The sequence below is a fragment of the Delphinapterus leucas genome, chromosome 9, assembly GCF_059928025.1.
Source record: "Delphinapterus leucas isolate spDelLeu-1000000601 "Yukka" chromosome 9, BTC_Dleu_Yukka2, whole genome shotgun sequence".
NCBI classification, from domain to species: Eukaryota; Metazoa; Chordata; class Mammalia; order Artiodactyla; family Monodontidae; genus Delphinapterus; species Delphinapterus leucas.
Window position 1 is genome coordinate 87,721,034 of NC_143137.1, and position 17,030 is coordinate 87,738,063.

General features: G+C 41.2%; 2 protein-coding genes across 18 annotated transcripts in view; one reads left to right on the plus strand and one right to left on the minus strand.

The window, feature by feature from the left end:
* The window catches only part of KMT2E (lysine methyltransferase 2E (inactive)), a 97,891-nt gene extending 88,789 nt beyond the window's left edge, over window positions 1-9,102 (plus strand). For 9 of the 10 annotated variants that reach the window (XM_089917775.1, XM_089917773.1, XM_022554363.3 and 6 more), the window contains 10 exons: window positions 635-889; window positions 1,057-1,201; window positions 1,748-1,998; window positions 2,391-2,447; window positions 2,588-3,151; window positions 4,177-4,466; window positions 5,359-5,447; window positions 5,555-5,680; window positions 5,854-5,951; window positions 6,840-9,102. In XM_089917775.1, coding sequence (XP_089773901.1) covers window positions 635-889; window positions 1,057-1,201; window positions 1,748-1,998; window positions 2,391-2,447; window positions 2,588-3,151; window positions 4,177-4,466; window positions 5,359-5,447; window positions 5,555-5,680; window positions 5,854-5,951; window positions 6,840-8,345 — 3,381 coding nt within the window. In that variant the 3' untranslated portion in view covers window positions 8,346-9,102. The remainder of the gene's footprint in view (window positions 1-634; window positions 890-1,056; window positions 1,202-1,747; window positions 1,999-2,390; window positions 2,448-2,587; window positions 3,152-4,176; window positions 4,467-5,358; window positions 5,448-5,554; window positions 5,681-5,853; window positions 5,952-6,839) is intronic. The other variant, XM_089917780.1, reaches the window with a different exon arrangement.
* A 2,337-nt stretch (window positions 9,103-11,439) lies between these two features.
* SRPK2 (SRSF protein kinase 2) overlaps window positions 11,440-17,030 on the minus strand; it is a 225,738-nt gene continuing 220,147 nt past the window's right edge. For 7 of the 8 annotated variants that reach the window (XM_089917783.1, XM_089917785.1, XM_022554370.2 and 4 more), the window contains one exon: window positions 11,440-13,083. In XM_089917783.1, the coding sequence (XP_089773909.1) occupies window positions 12,899-13,083 (185 nt within the window). In that variant the 3' untranslated portion in view covers window positions 11,440-12,898. The remainder of the gene's footprint in view (window positions 13,084-17,030) is intronic. The other variant, XM_089917787.1, reaches the window with a different exon arrangement.

Sequence of the window (17,030 nt, forward strand, 5' to 3'; positions counted from 1 at the left end):
CTTTAAAAAAATATATATGTATATATGCATTGGCCTCATCTGGAGATTCTGATGAGCAGCCAGAGTAGAAAACCACTGCCTAGGGCTTCCCTGGTGGCGCAGTGGTTGCGAGTCCGCCTGCCGATGCACAGGACACGGGTTTGTGCCCCGGTCCGGGAAGATCCCACGTGCCGCAGAGCGGCTGGGCCCGTAAGCCATGGCCGCTGAGCCTGCACGTCCCGCAACGGGAAAGGCCGCAGCAGTGAGAGGCCCGCGTACCGCAAAAAAACAAACAACAAGAACAAAAAAAACACTGCCTAAAGTGTGACAAACTAAACACTTTACACATAATATAGAAGCAGTTTAGTGTTTGTGTTTTTAAGATAGTACTGAGGTCTCCTAGATTTTTACTATTTTATAAAAATATCATGTGTTTTGTTCCTACAAAGTATAATTGTGTAAAAAATTTTAGTAATAAGTGTAGATAACCAAGGAAATGCAGAATGACTTATATTGACTTTTTAGACATCATATATGAAGGATTTAAATTAATCTCTCATTTTAGATATGTCAGTTACAAATTTGGTATTAGAATATTCTATAGGAGAATCTGTATAATTACATATATAGTGACCCAGATTTTCCTTCTCTCTAGCACTTGGTCAATGAATGGTTAAGTGAGAAGAATGAGAAGACGGGAAAACCTTCAGACACCCTTTCAGAAAAGCCTCTGCGCATAACTACAGATCCTGAAGTGTTAGCTACACAGCTCAATTCTTTACCGGGTCTCACTTACAGTCCGCATGTATACTCTACTCCTAAGCACTACATTAGATTCACTTCACCATTCCTTTCAGAAAAAAGGAGAAGAAAAGAACCTCCTGAAAACATTTCTGGCTCATGCAAGAAGGTAAACTTTTCTTTGGATATGAAACTCTAGTATGAGCCAAAAGCCATTCTCATTCCTTACTCTACCAGTCCTGGTAGTGAAATGCTTTTGGAATTGGCTGTATATTTATAGGATATGTAAACAGCTACAAACTGATTTCTCTTCATTTATTGTTCTATGTATTTCAGCGGTGGTTGAAACAAGCTCTGGAAGAAGAAAACTCAGCAATTTTACACAGATTTAATTCACCCTGTCAAGAAAGATCCAGAAGTCCTACAGTCAATGGTGAAAATAGAAGTCCACTACTATTAAATGATAGCTGTTCTCTTCCAGGTAGAATTTCTTTTCAGTGTTGTTCTAGTGTGGAGAATGTGGCAGGATATATATAGCATATATATATTCTAATTATTATGTACCTTTCAAAAGAAGCACATTGTTACATATATTTTCTCTTTTCTGTCCTCCAAAGTTTTAGACGAAGGTAGACATGAAAATCTTAATTTGCAAGTACCATGTACAATATGTTGGGGCTTATGGTTGAATTTTGGGCCTAGTTGGCCAGCTGGTTTTCAACAAGATTCAAAAGGACTCTTAGAAGTCAGTTAAATTAACAGCTGTACTTGCAAGATTTCTTAGAGCCCCCCAGGCCTGTAAGCCTTCTGGCAAGATAATATGCTTGCTAACAGTGAAAATGACTAAGTTGGGGGGCGGGGTGGGGGTGGGGGAGAGATTGCTTCCTGTTATCTTTAAAAACTGTGAAATTTAGTTTCGGGGTGACATCATAATTACGATTGCTGATGTTTTTTGATCTTTCCCAGAATATATTACAGATTATAGCAAATAGCAGCAGTATAATTTCTTAACTTATTTCACCAACAGATTTAACTACACCACTAAAAAAACGAAGACTCTATCAGTTACTAGATTCTGCTTACTCAGAAACCTCCACACCTACTCCTTCACCATATGCTACCCCAACTCACACAGATATTACTCCTACGGATCCATCATTTGCCACTCCTCCACGGGCAAAGTCAGACGACGAAGCTTGTAGAAATGGTTATAAGCCCATTTATTCACCAGTTACCCCAGTAACTCCTGGCACACCGGGAAATACCATGCACTTTGAGGTGAGAAAAAACAGAAACAAAAACCCATGGGGATGGGGCTTCTTTAATAGCTGTTTTTTTCTCCCTTTAATAATTAGTGTACTGAGAGCAGGAAAAAAAAGTTCTTAAGAATCTAAGAGCGAAAATTTGGAACATGCATTTGTGAATTTAAACTTTATTTTTTTATTAAAATGCACATAACTTTCATTTCATCTGATTGATATACAAAAAGTCAGACTAAATGACTATGTGTATCAAAGTGACCTTAAAGCAAAATATAAGAGGAATGGAAATAAAAAAGTCTACAACCAAAGTCTGTGTAGTAGTTTCTCATTTTAAGTTCTCATTTCTATAAATATCATGGGTTTGTTAACATATTTTAATTTTCAATTATGATTATTTCTTTTATGTAGAATATTTCTTCCCCAGAAAGTTCTCCAGAAATTAAGAGACGCACTTATAGTCAAGAGGTAAGGAGATACTAAAAAAGGTTTTTTAAATCGGTGACTTTTCCCTAGTATCATTATAAATTGTTGGTAGATTTAATGTAACTAGCTTCCAAATGTGGTTATTTGTGTAATTTTTTTTGTTTTTTTAATTCTGTAAACAGGGCTTTGACAGATCTTCAACCATGTTAACATTGGGGCCTTTTAGAAATTCTAATTTAACTGAACTCGGTCTGCAAGAAATAAAGACTATTGGTTATACCAGCCCTAGGAGTAGGACTGAAGTCAGTAGGCAGTGCCCTGGAGAAAAGGAATCTGTGTCAGACCTTCAACTGGGACTCGATACAGTCGAGCAAGCTGCCTTACATAAAACCATGGAAACACCTGCACATGATAGGACTGAGTCTAACAGCCAACTGGAATCTGCTCACTCTGGACGGGGCCCAATATATTCTTCCTGGGTAAAGAGTCCTGACAGAACAGGAGTTAACTTCTCAGTAAACTCCAACTTGAGGGACCTGACACCCTCACATCAGTTGGAGGTTGGAGGAGGCTTCCGAATAAGTGAGTCAAAGTGCCTGATGCAGGATGATACTAGAGGCATGTTTATGGAAACACCTGTGTTTTGTACTTCAGAAGATGGGCTTGTATCTGGTTTTGGACGGACTATTAATGACAATTTGATCGACGGAAGTTGCACACCCCAGAATCCACCACAAAAGAAAAAGGTTACAAATTTAACGATTTATAGTCCTTTTAATAGTGTTTTTTTCATACTACTTCTGAGGGTAATTAGTAGTTATAATATGTACTGTGTAAGGCATTCATACTTTATTCATATTGAATTATTGATACGTACATTTTTAAACCTTTTGTAAATGCTCAGTGAATTAGATTATGTTTGCAGAGAGCTAGTGATAACGGAAAAGTCCTATAAGGAGCATGGTTTCAGAGATCGAAACCTCAAGGTGATTTATTTCACTGAAGGAGTAACTTTTAAAAGATAACCATTTCCCAACCAAATAAACAGAATTGAATAATATTTGTGTTCTTATTACCCTTATTTTACATAGAACAGGCAGCCGATATAGAAGAACTGCCTCTTTTCCTCATCCTTAATACCTACAGTATTTAGGCCATGGATATAAAAGTATTTATTATATAAATAATAAGTTCCCTGATTTACCACCATTATTTGGTTGGCAGACATACCGAGACAATTAGAATGCCTTATTTCAGATCAGTGGGAGAAACTACAACACGTATTTTATTTGTTAATAGGCTTATTGCTTTGCAAGTCGAAAGAATTTTAGTGATGTGTGCTTTTAATTTTTATAACAGAGTCCAGTTGGCAACTTTGTGGGAAGCAATATAGTATAGTGGAAAGAGCACGGGCTTTCAAGTAAGACCTAGGTTCGAATCCCGGCTCCAACACTCACCAGCTGTGTGACCTTGAGTGAGTGAGTTACTCAATTTCCTCATCTGTAAAATGGGGATGATAATATACCTATTTCATAGGGTTGTTGTGAGGATTAAATGAGATAATGTATGTAAATCATCTAAATACAATGCCTGGCATATAGTAGGCATTTGATAATTGTTAATTATTATTGTTTGTTCAGAATCAAATTATTTTATATAATTTTCTTAATGTAAATGTAGTAATTCTCTTTAGAAAAAAAAAGAATAGATTGACACTGACATATAAAAACAAGGATAAAAGATTTGCTTTTCCTTATCTTTCTTGCTTAAGGTTTCTCTATTAGAATACCGGAAAAGACAACGTGAAGCTAGGAAAAGTGGCTCTAAGGCAGAACACTTTCCACTGGTTAATGTATCACCTCACACAAGTGGAAACTTGAGCAGCAACAATGCTGATGGGTGTGCCAACGGGAATGAAAATGGGGAGCAGATAGAAAGCACTGCTAGCCTACCTTTACCAACACCAGCTACAGTTTATAATGCTACTTTGGAAGAAACCAGCAATAACTGTCCTGTTAAGGAAGCTTCTGCCAGTGAAAAGAATGAACCAGAAGTCCAATGGTAAGCTGCCTGTTGGGAAAAAAAAAAACCTAACTAACTGGTAACTGTAGAACTACAAGTAATACACCTTATAATGACGGTAGCCTTTTGTTATTTTATCGTCCAGTCACATAGCTGATTCTGAACGGAGCTTATACACTTGTAAAGATTGGCAGTGTGCTGTTCTGAAAAACAAAGTTTTTGTTAATCAGCTGCCTTCCTGTTTGTTGCTCTCCTACAGCAGAGGAGGTTTGTGATCATAATTTTGACAGACCCTTTTTGCTGATAAGAGTTTTAAGCCAGTTAAGTATTTCCCTGCATCATTAAAGGTCCATTGTATCTACTCCTTGATAATTTTCACACAAATATTCCTCTCCAAAGAACCTTTATCCTAGTCAACATCCGGCAGTTTCTTTGTCACCCTTACCAGTTGCCTTGAGAGTACAGCCATGTTTAGTGTTTCTTCGATAGGAATAGAAGAAGCTGGATACAGAAGGGTCCTGCAAAGGGCAGGAGGCCACATTCACTTTGCTCCATGGTCCTCTTACCTCTGAGCTTCCTGCTAGCCTTATAATCCAGACCCAAGGTAATTTGTCAGGGGTATATGTGGTCCCTTTGGTAACCTGAAGTGACGTTCTGAATGTTGTTTTGCTACCCCCTTCAACGACCCCCTCCTTTTCACCAAGAAATTGCTTAAGACAAAGGAATGGCGTCTCCTTGAGTTCTTCAAATAAATGAGGATAAAAGTCTCAGTTTTGGGGGGTGTTGCGGGCTGGGGTGGGGAGCTGTTTTCAAAGCTTTTCCCCAACGAGCAAAAAAGCCTTTATCTGAGAGACTATGTTGGCCATCAGTGGACACAAACTGATCTAGCCGGCAGCAGCTTCTGAACTGATGTTATGACTTGATTTTAAAGGACCGCCTCAACTTCAGTGGAGCAAGTGCGAGAGAGGAGTTATCAGAGAGCTTTACTACTCAGTGATCACCGAAAAGATAAAGATAGTGGTAAGTGAGCTTGTTGCTTTGCCGAAAAGTGGAGTCAGCTAATCACTCTGCACCCCCGTTCTGTGCTTCTAATGTTCTCTTTGGGTCTGCTTCTGCTTCATCTCTAGGGGGAGAGTCACCATGTGTCCCATGTTCACCGATTCATGTTCCGTCTTCACCTTCATCTCATTCAAATCACATTCCCCAGTTGCAACCCAAGGGCCCAGTCCCTTCTTTCAGTGAACTTATGGAAGGTCAGTAAGCAGATGACCTATCATGGTGGTTGTTTTAAATACCTTTTCAGAAAGGAGAGAGAGAGCCTTTATAAGACGTTGGTTTGAACAGTAGAATGTACGTCCGAGTGTTAGTAAAAAGCAGTATTTTATCGTGCAGTTTTACATTTTCTATGGTTCCTTACGCTTTACAGATCCTGATCCTGAAAATCCAGAACCCACGACTACAAGTGAATGTGCGTCCCCAGATCCTTCCCAAAATACTTGTAAAAGCCCTTCAAAAATGAGCAAGGTAATAACATTGACCTTTGAACGTGGCCCTTCAGAAAAGTGGATGGTAATGTGCACATGGAGGTTTTCCTGCTGTACCAAGGATCAGTTTCTGATTTCTGGACACTTCTCCTGTTCAAGTTCCCATGTGCTGAACGTACTTCAGCAGCTTACACCTGCTCCAAGAGTTCCTTCCACCCCTTCCTTATCCTAGTGTCTAGGAAATTCAGTCTTTTCATAAAATATTTGACCGGCCAGCCAGTTAATTCTCTAAAAACAAACGGTCAGGTGACATTCTTAATTTAAAAGAAATGCTGCCTCTATCCTGGATCATCAAGACATGATAATCCAGTGGGGCAATATCTTTGGAAACGTAACGATGAGGAAATCTGAGATTGATTTTTTCTTTCTGCTTAAAGAACATCATTATATATTCAAGTAGTCTTATCCTTGGATTACCTGAACTTGAACAATGGAAAAGGTATTTACAAGTGAAAACAGTTGGGGGGAGCAGGTTTATCTACCCAAGCAAATTTATCCTTAGGTGGAGTATAGAAATTTCAATTATGGAATTGAAAGTTGCCTGCAGTGTTTAAGTGTGGTTCTTGCAGAATAGGAGTCAAAAAGACAGGTTTCACTGCTCGGGGAAAAAAGGCAGATTAATTTCCTTAACTTGTCTTCAATAAAATTTCAGGGACTTCAGTTGAAGCTTATTATCACAACTTGCTCAACTACTTAAAAAAACTGGCGTTTTAACATCCCAAGCCTCTGTAGTTGTCCTCCTCTCAGACCACTTATTCCCTGCCCCCATTCCAATTAATATTTAGCTAACATTAAATACCAGTAATAACAAACCTCAGTGTACATAAAATGTTTCTAAAGTTTATATAAATTTGTTTTCTTCTCACAGCCTGGTTCACCGGGACCTGTAATTCCTGCCCAGCCACATGGGAAAATACTCACAAAACCAGATTCCCATTGGGAGGGAGCAGTTACTGTGTCAGAAGCTGAGAACGGTGTCCACCTGAAAACAGAACTCCATCAAAAACAGCTGTCAAGTAACACCCAAGCACTTTCGAAGAATCATCCTCCACAGCCACTTGTTCGCAGTTCATCTGAGCAACTTGCACAGAAGCTGCCTTCCGCGCCCGTGAAGTTGCACTGTCCTCCATCACCTCACGTAGAAAATCCTCCAAAGTCGTCGACGCCTCACACGCCTGTACAACACGGTTATCTTTCACCAAAGCCTCCTTCACAGCAGTTAGGCTCTCCCTACAGGCCTCACCACTCACAGTCACCTCAAGTTGGAACACCTCAGCGAGAGCCTCCAAGAAATTTTTACCCAGCAGCACAGAACCTTCAAGCCAGTACGCAGCAGGCCCCTTCTGGAGCGCTGTTCACACAGACGCCCTCAGGACAGCCCCCGGCAGCGCTCAGTCAGCAGTTTACCCAGTCGAGCCTGGGCGGCGCGGCCCCACCACCCCCGCCCCCCCCGCCGCCCCCCTCGTCCTCTTACTATCAAAACCAGCAGCCCTCCGCAAACTTTCAGAGCTATAATCAGCTGAAAGGCAGTCTTTCCCAACAAACTGTGTTTACATCAGGACCAAATCAAGCTCTTCCCGGCACCACGGGCCAGCAAGCCGTTCCGGGACATCACGTGACTCCAGGGCACTTTCTGCCTTCGCAGACCCCTCCCGTTCACCACCAGACCTCCGCCGCCGTAGTCCCACCCCCGCCTCCCCCCCCTCCCGCTCCAGGACCACACCTCGCCCAGCCACAGCCACAGCCACACTCCGTAGCACACGGCGTGGGGCCTGTCCACGCTGTCGCCCCTGGGTCCCACGTTCACTCTCAAACGGCTGGACACCGTCTGCCGCCCCCCCCTCCCCCTCCCGCCCCGCATCACCATCCACCGCCCCACCCCTCCACGGGACTCCCAGGTCTGCAAGCACAACACCAGCACGTGGTGGGCTCCGCCCCTCCACCACCCCCTCCGCCGCCGCCTTCCGGTGTTCTGGCTTCCGGACATCATACCCCATCGGCTCCAGCCTTACACCACCCACCTCATCAAGGACCTCCACTTTTTCCTTCAAGTGCTCATCCAGCTGTACCACCGTACCCCTCACAAGCTACTACACATCACACCACTCTGGGACCGGGACCCCAACACCAGCCTTCTGGAACAGGGCCACATTGTCCTTTACCAGTCGCAGGTCCTCATCTCCAGCCCCAAGGACCAAACAGTATTCCCACACCTACCGCTTCAGGGTTCTGTCCTCATCCTGGCTCTGTGGCCCTGCCACATGGGGTTCAAGGACCTCAGCAGGCATCTCCAGTGCCTGGACAGATTCCAATTCACAGAGCACAGGTGCCACCAACATTTCAGAACAATTACCATGGTTCAGGGTGGCATTAAAATGGACTCCAAAAACTTTTTAAAATGTTCTGTAAGATAAACTGTACATTTCATATGTACCTGTTAAGGTACTTTTTAAAGCTTGTACATGAAACTTTGTATAAAAAACAAAACAAAACAACACCAGTGCTCTCTCATTGTATTTCTCCCATTTTTGCTTTTTAAAAAAATCCCTTAAAAGATGTGCTGTTAAGCCAGTGTAGGTATCTTTTATTTTGTAAGTGAACATTCCAGCTGTTTTTCTGGCAGTAGATTTGATGCTACATGATCTTTAAATTTTATTGTTGGAATTAAATTCATTTAGTGAATGTTTTCTATATTATTATGTTATACATATGCATTAAATACACGGCTAAGTAATGGCAGTACGAGGATTTTCTTTCTATCAATCAGCAGTTCTGTGAGTGCATCTTATGTATAAAAAAAATGCAATACAGATTTTTAGTTTGGTGTGAAGATGGCTCATTTTGTTTTATCGGTTATTTGCAAGCAAAATGTAATTTAATGTACAGATGATTTTTAATGTCTCCTGAAAAACTGTAAATACTGCATTTCTTTTGCGTATATAATCGCTTACAGCTTTTCTCATTTGACACATAGCACTGTACATATGACATGTCTTTGCAAAACTGTGTGATCTTTGTGAAAGTAGTACAGTATATGGCCTTTAATTCCTCTATTTTAAATATACTGTCACATTGAAGCACTGGTTGGGCATTTTAATTCATGTTAATAAACCACAATTATGTCAGTTTTACCCAATTGTCCTGTACCACTTCTGAGATTGGGGTCTGTTTGTTTATGCAAGCGTTTTTACAGAAGTTACCTTTTCCAGATAGAGTTTGTAAGGAGCCTTCCATTTTCTTTCGCAACTACTACCTCAGCTGGACGGGACTGCAGCAAGATCAGGAGGCGGTAAAGGCTTGTTCCTGGAAGGTTCCTACGTGTTACTGTTTTGCAGGAGCAGGAGCCATGAGAAACTACCGTGCTACGTAAATGCTGCACACGTTTGCTTATATCTGACATCATACAAGATGAGTCCATTCCATTGAAGCGTCCCATGATTCAACTACAGACTAATTTACAGCTGTTTGAAAGTACGGAATATTTTACCTAAAAACACAGGAATATCTAATTTGTACATGTTAGAACATGACTGAGATGTCCTACTGATGAACCAAAATTAGTTGAAAACCTTAACATTTACTGTCTAGCTATAGTATTTTAAAGAGTAGCAGGAAATGTTAAAAATTTGTTTTGGGTGTACAAAACTACAGGAAAAAGGCATTCTTAGCTCTCTCAAGTGAAATGAAAGTGGCCTCTCAAGTGAACATTTTATTGCTGAAATACAAAATACTAGTTATTATTTTGGAATAATAAATTCTTATTCTTTGTCTTCTACCTCTCAGGAGGATTAAGTATAAACCAATAGCAGTGACAGTATTTGTCAACACATAGTTCACCATCCAATTACTTGACATAATTTGACACAGTATACCAATTCTGTGCATTGGAGAAAAAAGTAAACAGACTAAAAATGACTAAGATTGGCAGTAGTATGTCATGTTTTTACACTTTTAATTTCCATTTCCTTTTGAAAACAGCTACATTAACACAGCTGTGTGTAGGGCTCAATCCTAATCAAGTTTTAGAACTTAGGTCAACTTTGCCATCCTTGATTATCCAACAAGATTCTACTCACGGTATTTGCTAAAGAAATACCTGTCCACGAAGAAGTGGCTTTACATCATCCAGTCATCCACTCCCCCCCCCCCCACCGACAGTTTCAAACAGAAGACAAAGTTAACTAGCATAGTTACACCTCTTTAAAAGGACCGTCCTAAAGATTTTAATTCCTCATAGTTCTAGATTTGCCTACTATACAAATAATGTATACGGAAGCTTTTCTGTAAACTGCATTAATTTCTTAAAAAAAATTAATGGGAGAAAACTGGAATTTAAGAAGTAATTTCACCGGCAGATACAAACTGAAGTTCTCTACCCCAGCTGTTAACTAGCTACGGACGATCCAAGTACAGGAAGAAGCAAGTTAGTAAATCAGTTTTCACCTAGAAAGCTAATGCTTTTTTGAAGCTCCTATTATATCCACTTTTCCTCTGCCTTGGGGCAGTTCTAATTTCCAGACAGCCAGCTTCTGAATCTGCTATCATCACATATGTGAGCCACTGCTTGTCATTTTCCATGATGACTTCACATGGACTAGAGAAAGGAAAAGATAGGACACTGAACTGAAATCACGGAGCTGGCTATAGTGTTCTGCATAAACCAGTGGTTCTCGTTCAGCTTATATGCATTCATCATCATCAAGCCACCAAGAATCTGCTAAAACCATACCATACCTAACACAAATGTACGTTCCTTCTAGAACAGTGGCTTTTACATTTATAAACTAGCTAGGCTATTTTATCCTAAATTAGAGATCCTTACAAAGTTCGTAATTATCTGGATTATTTTCTAACATGAGCCCAAAGACAAATTTCATTCAAGTGTGCCATAACCCTGATAAAAATTCTTATGGACTTAGGGAAGACATACGTGAACTCCGTGGTTCTCGTGAGAATGGTTCCTGTGCAAATTGTGGATGGCATCACTGGTCTACAGCCACTATCGTTCACGGAACCTACAAGGTCACCTACAGCCTCAGAAGAAAAGCTTAGCATGCACATTTCATAAATGAATGGTATCTTCCACCTCACAGCGATATGATCTAATGCTAACTCCTAAGAGGATTACGTGTCTTGTTCCCTCACAGTGAATACTGTTAAAAAAGAAGAAAACTGACAATGCGCAAACAAAATGTAACTAGTATGTTTCTGATGAAACGTGAATGAAAAAGGTTCACAGAAATTCTAGGTAATGGATCTATACTACAGCATCTTTTCTAGATCCGTATCCTACCCTTACAAAACAATGAATGTTTTCCTCGTATTAAGCCTTAATGCATGTTCTACAACTACCTTTCCTGCTACAGGAATGCTGATACTTCCTTTCGTTCTGGTTACACTACATTAAAAGGATAGCAAATGTTTATTGATTCTATCGCTTCAAATATAGGCCAATGACCAAGGCAATGTCTGGAAAAGAAACCCAAAACACTTTAATTTTTAAGACAACTGCAAGCACCTCAAACAACGGATTATTGTTACAACACTTGTTAACTTTTCACAATCTAGTTATTGCAAAGGCATATGGATAAATGTTAATGGACAAAGTCAAGAAAAACGAGGCACCTTGAGGAATGTAAAACGAACAAAAAAATTCAATCCACTGATTTCTAAAAGAGGCTAAATGTACCTCTATATATTACATTCTAAAATTGTATTGCCTACTATGGTTTGTGTTCTGGATTCTACAGTTTTAAGGAAATGCATAAACAAAATTGTGTGCAATCTGCAAAGGGAAAAAATCATTTTCTCAACTTCAGCGCATGGAAAGACAATGAAAAAGCTAGTAAAATGTGTTGTAGCCACGCACGAAACTGTCCCTGGAATGAATGCAATCCCTGTTACCTCTGAGATGTTAGTATTCTGCCCACTGCACTGCAAGTTGTACATATCATACCTTGGTTCTAGACAAACACGAGCAAGCTTTTCCAAAAAAATATATTTTTTCACTCCACACACTGAACATGTTTCTCTTGTCCAATTTAATCTATGTAGAGTTTAACTTACAGGGCTTGGAGGAGGCAACGCCACATGGTACCAGGCTACCACATTTTTAAAGGGAAATTGCTCTTTTTCCTTAAAAGTACCTTTAATTTAAAATATGCAAAAATATGAATGGGAGTGCTAAACTATAATACGTAGTTTAGAATGAGAAGCATGTCTTTTCTTTGTATAAAGTGCCATATAGGGAATGATATAACCCAGAGCCAGTTGTTTAAAATCCAATGCAAAAGGACTGTCACGGAATGAAAAGTTTGCACAACTCCTTGGAGTAAAGTCCATTACATGCAACTTAGGCTACAAAGCACTCAAGACTGGGTAGCTTTTCTGAAATTTGAGTCCCCATCCCATATTTAATGGAAATTAACATTTACAGGGTGCATTTACATACACTATAATACAGGAATGATGTCCCTTTGCCAGAAGATCAAATTGTACATTTCCTTGCTATTTCTTGGTTCCAACTTGATAATTTCTTAAGATTGTAAATTATATAGTACTCAGCTAAAATACTTCTTCATAAATAGTTACAAAACCTGCCAAAACACAAGGAGGAAAGTATTTTTCGTTCAAAAAAAATTGACATTTGAATGTCACACAACACAAGAAACAATGCTTAGAGACATGTTATTGTTTCCAGAAGTAAAGTGTGTCAGTAACTACTAAGCTGAAGACAAAAGACTGCCCTTCCCCAGGATCACAGTGCACAAAAAAAGCAAAATGTCAAACGACAGTACCTCAAAGCAAAATAAAAGGTCTGAGGATGAAGCCAGCTCACTTGTAATCCTGTTAAGAACGAGAGTCCCCCTTTAGGGCCAATGCACTGGACAACATGTGCCAGCTCAGAATGTGTGTGTGCAGAATCTGCTAAGAATTCAACCAAGGGTGCCGAAGGCATTCGCCCGCTGAGGCTCGTTTTTCTGGAACCATTTCTAACATTGGGATCAGGAAATCTGTAAACTGTGCAGCATCTTCATGGGGCCAACCATACTTTTCCACAAGTACATCAAAGAGGCTCCAGGGCTTCAGCTTGGTGATGTGCCGCAGCTCTCCTACAGGGAAAAACAGGCGTGTCAAGAAAGCTCCAACTGTGCATTTCCCATTGTTGGTCCAGCTGGGTTCTTTACAATGAAGCAGATACCTACCTGCTCAACACTACATGACAACAGAGGCCAGCTTTCCCACAGACGAAAATGTCACATATCAAGTAAGCTTGGTGAATATAAACAAGGGTTCATTTAAAAAGGAAGAATTCATTTGTATCAGCTCCAAGTTTCTTTAAATAAGCAGAGCATGCTGAGGATGCCCAGAATATTTTCATTTGCAAAGACTGACCGAGGCACTCTCCCCAACTTGGGATTCTTTGCAATTTGCTTAGAAAAAGCTTTAAGATACATGCTATTTAAACTCCTTGGACCATTTTTTCTGCAGCTTACCATTTTCCTCTGGAAGAGCGCTATTCAAGAGAACTTGACAGTAGTGACAGTAGAGGTGTACTTCATAGGTATAGGTGCTGTCCAGTATGGTCGCTGCCAGCTCAATGTGGCTACTGAGCGCTCAGAACGGGGTGAGCGCAACTAAGGAATAGAAGTTTAACTTTTAAGTTTAAATATAGCCACAAATAGCTAGTGGCGACTGTACTGGACAGCACAGCCCTAGAGCCAGCCCAAATCAAACAGCATTCACCTCCACACATTTGTTGTAAAATCTAAGCTATCAGGACATCAATTTATAAAGCCTGAAGTTATACTTTTCAAAATGTGCTAACTGCAGTATGAAAAGTGTGGGTTATGAGCAGCCCTGACAGAGTGACTGACAAGCTCATAAACGGTCCACGAACTACAACAGCCTTGTTCGCAACAGGAAAAAAAGTTACTTTTAAAGTCAAACTGCCAAAAGGACAGGAGGACGGTCAAGGAGAATGACTTGTCTCCTCTGTCTGTTCACAGGAGCCGCGCACCGCGAGGCCTCCTCCGTCTGCCCCGCGGCTCCCCTCGTCCTGGGGCCCAAGCCGCCGACAACGGGCACCCTCACACAGAGGCCAGTTCCTCTCTCCGCTGGCACCTGCTGTAACCTCACCAACGAGGGGGTCTGTACACGTGGCGCACCGACAGAGGGTCAGTCCAGGGCTCACAAAGGTCTTCTCAGGAGGCCAGGTCTGCTCCACCCAGCTATTCAACCCAGTGTAGACACACACCCCTCCTGCTTCTTTAGTCATAAAGAAGATAAAAGGATATCACAGACAATTACAAAAACAAAGGAAAAAACGACTGGTAATCCACCCCACGATGACTTCTCCTTTGGGCCTACACTCTTTCAACCTGGGTTCTTATGAACTGGTCTGTCTACAGAGTAGTCATGACGATGTGCACACAATTCTGAATACAGAAATCACGAGAAGGTATTTCTCGTGAAAGGGACCGGGTGTTAAGTAAGTTCCTGGCTCCCAGGTAAAGACGGGGGACAGAGTTAAGTGTGGAGGCTGCAGGCCAGGTCTATTGTCCCGAGGCAGGTGGACCCGCCACCTTAGAGGAGACAGTGTTCCCTCTGCCAGCAGGAAACACAGTCCCCGTGAGAACGAGTGGGAGCGACCACTGACCGTTCACCCCTGTAACCCAGAAATCCCCACCGTAGAGACCCCACCTAAGGAGATAAACCCTGGCACCCACCCACCCGCCGTGACCCCAAACTACGCTCACTGCAAAATCACATACACTCACAAAATTACAAGTGCTCAGTCATCGGAGAACGGTGGTCAAAAACACAGCCAGCCACGGTACACCCACTTGACGAGGAGGAGGTAACAGCCCTCAGTAACGTGTGGGAAAGTGTGCGGTAACGTGCTTAGTAGTAACGTTAGTCAAAACTGTGTTCCGCATACAACCCCAGGAGTAATTTTCAAAGTGCCCATAAAGATGGAAAGCAGGTGCTTTGAGACACCAGCTTTGTTTAAAAGTTGTTTCTTTCTCGTTCTGCATTGTCTCTAGTGAAGCTCTATTGATTTTATAGTAACCGCTCATCTCACCAGGGTGAGGTTAGAGCAAACTAAGAGAGCACACACGCAACATGGTGAAACCAGCTCCGTGGGTGGAGAATGTTATTCTGACCTGGAATAAACGCTCGCCAGGTTTGCCAATGAGAGCAACTGCTGAGCTCGGTCTGCTCAGACCCGCTCAGAACATGGGAATATGCTCCTGAGGATGCAGTTCTCAGATATACTAAACTCCGTACACAGGCAACAGAGTACAAACCTTCCATGAAAAGACAGACGCTTTACCATGACAGGTGCCTTAAAATCTATGTAATAACAGTGATGAAAAGAATACAAAGGCTGGAAAGCTATACCGAACTAGCCGCCCCGATAAACTGATAAAAGCGATTCCAAAGGAAATCCTAAAACATCTGACGCACTTTTGACCAGGTAATCCCACACAAAAAACTGTACGTGAAAAGATACTATCTGTAATAGGAAAATATGCAGTATGCAGAACAGTCCTAAATACCAACATGCTGAATACATAATACTACTGCAATATAACAGAATAGTGCATTGTCTTTAAAAAGAACCAATACGTGGATCATGGAGATAGGTGGAAAAACTCTATAATGCCAAGAAAGACGAAATAAACTCGTCTCGGCCCTATGATCATATGCACAACTTCTTATGTTCAATTCCATGATAAGAAGAAACGCTGTCTTAGAAAAGTTGATAAAGGTTACTTAAAAACAAACCCTAAGCTCCCAAACTTGTGCGTCTATTGCTAGAAACGCCAAGAACAGGTTCCTCTGACGAGTAAGGGCTTCAAGTCCATTTACCAACTCCAGACTGGCCCATAACACACAAGAAACACAGCCACCTCCACTCCCACCACGTATAAAACAAAAATAAAATAACCAGATAGCACAACATTTTAAAAACAATTTTTTCCTATTTGTCCTATTGTACAAGTAGCTTTTACCTTGACATTTTTTTCCCTTAGGAAAATATACCAAGATGTGTTTTGTTGAAACAAATTGTGCCAATAACGAACCACTTGGTTGTGACAGTCTTTACTTTTTAAACCGTTTCCAGCCTTTCTTTCCTAAAGAATACTGAGTAATGCTTAACCTTCCCTCGGCGTCAGCTCTCACCCACACGCAGGCCACCCAGGCACCAGCAAGGCCAGATGGACAGCTGCCTCTCAGGCTTCCTGACCCACTCTGGGGGCGGGGGGGGGGGGGGCAGAATCACCCTGACGGATCAGGAAAGGCTGACAGGGGGGGCCCTGAGGGAGGGCCCCTCCCTCGGAGTAAAGGCTCGGGAAGGCCACTCTACATGCCAGCCTCAGGTCATCAGGGGGCTCTGTAAGGAAAAAAGTTAAGTACTTCCATTATACTCCTCTTGAATATTAAGTGATTGGTGAAGGAAAATGTATTACATTGACTATGAAATTACAGCATTCCAGAATTACACACACAAGCATATGAGGTTTTACACCACACATGGGGGACGATAAAGGGAAATCCTGGTACTGTAACTCCTGGTAACTAGAAAAGAAACCATGAAATGAAATAAATTAGGACAAATTTCAATAGCATACACATAGAAAGGAAACCTATCAATAAATACAGGTACAAAGCAAGACAAAAAAACACAAGAAATTTGAACAAATTCCTACAAAGTACATGTAGGTAAATATTTGAAGTGAAGATCTGTATTAAACCGTACCTCCCACACATAAAATAGATCCTAGACCTAAGAGCTAGAACCATAAATTTTTGGAAGAATAAATTTTCATGACCTTGAAGTAGGCAATGGTTTCTTAGATGCGATATCAAAAGCACAAGTAACAAAAACAAGAAACAGAAAATTGGACTTCATCAAAATTAAAAACCTTTGTAATTCAAGTATCACAACATGTGCATTCAAGAGAAATGAAAACATTATGTCCACACAAAAACGTGTACATTGATGTTCACAGCAGCGTTATTCATAATAGGCAAAACCCGGAAACAACCC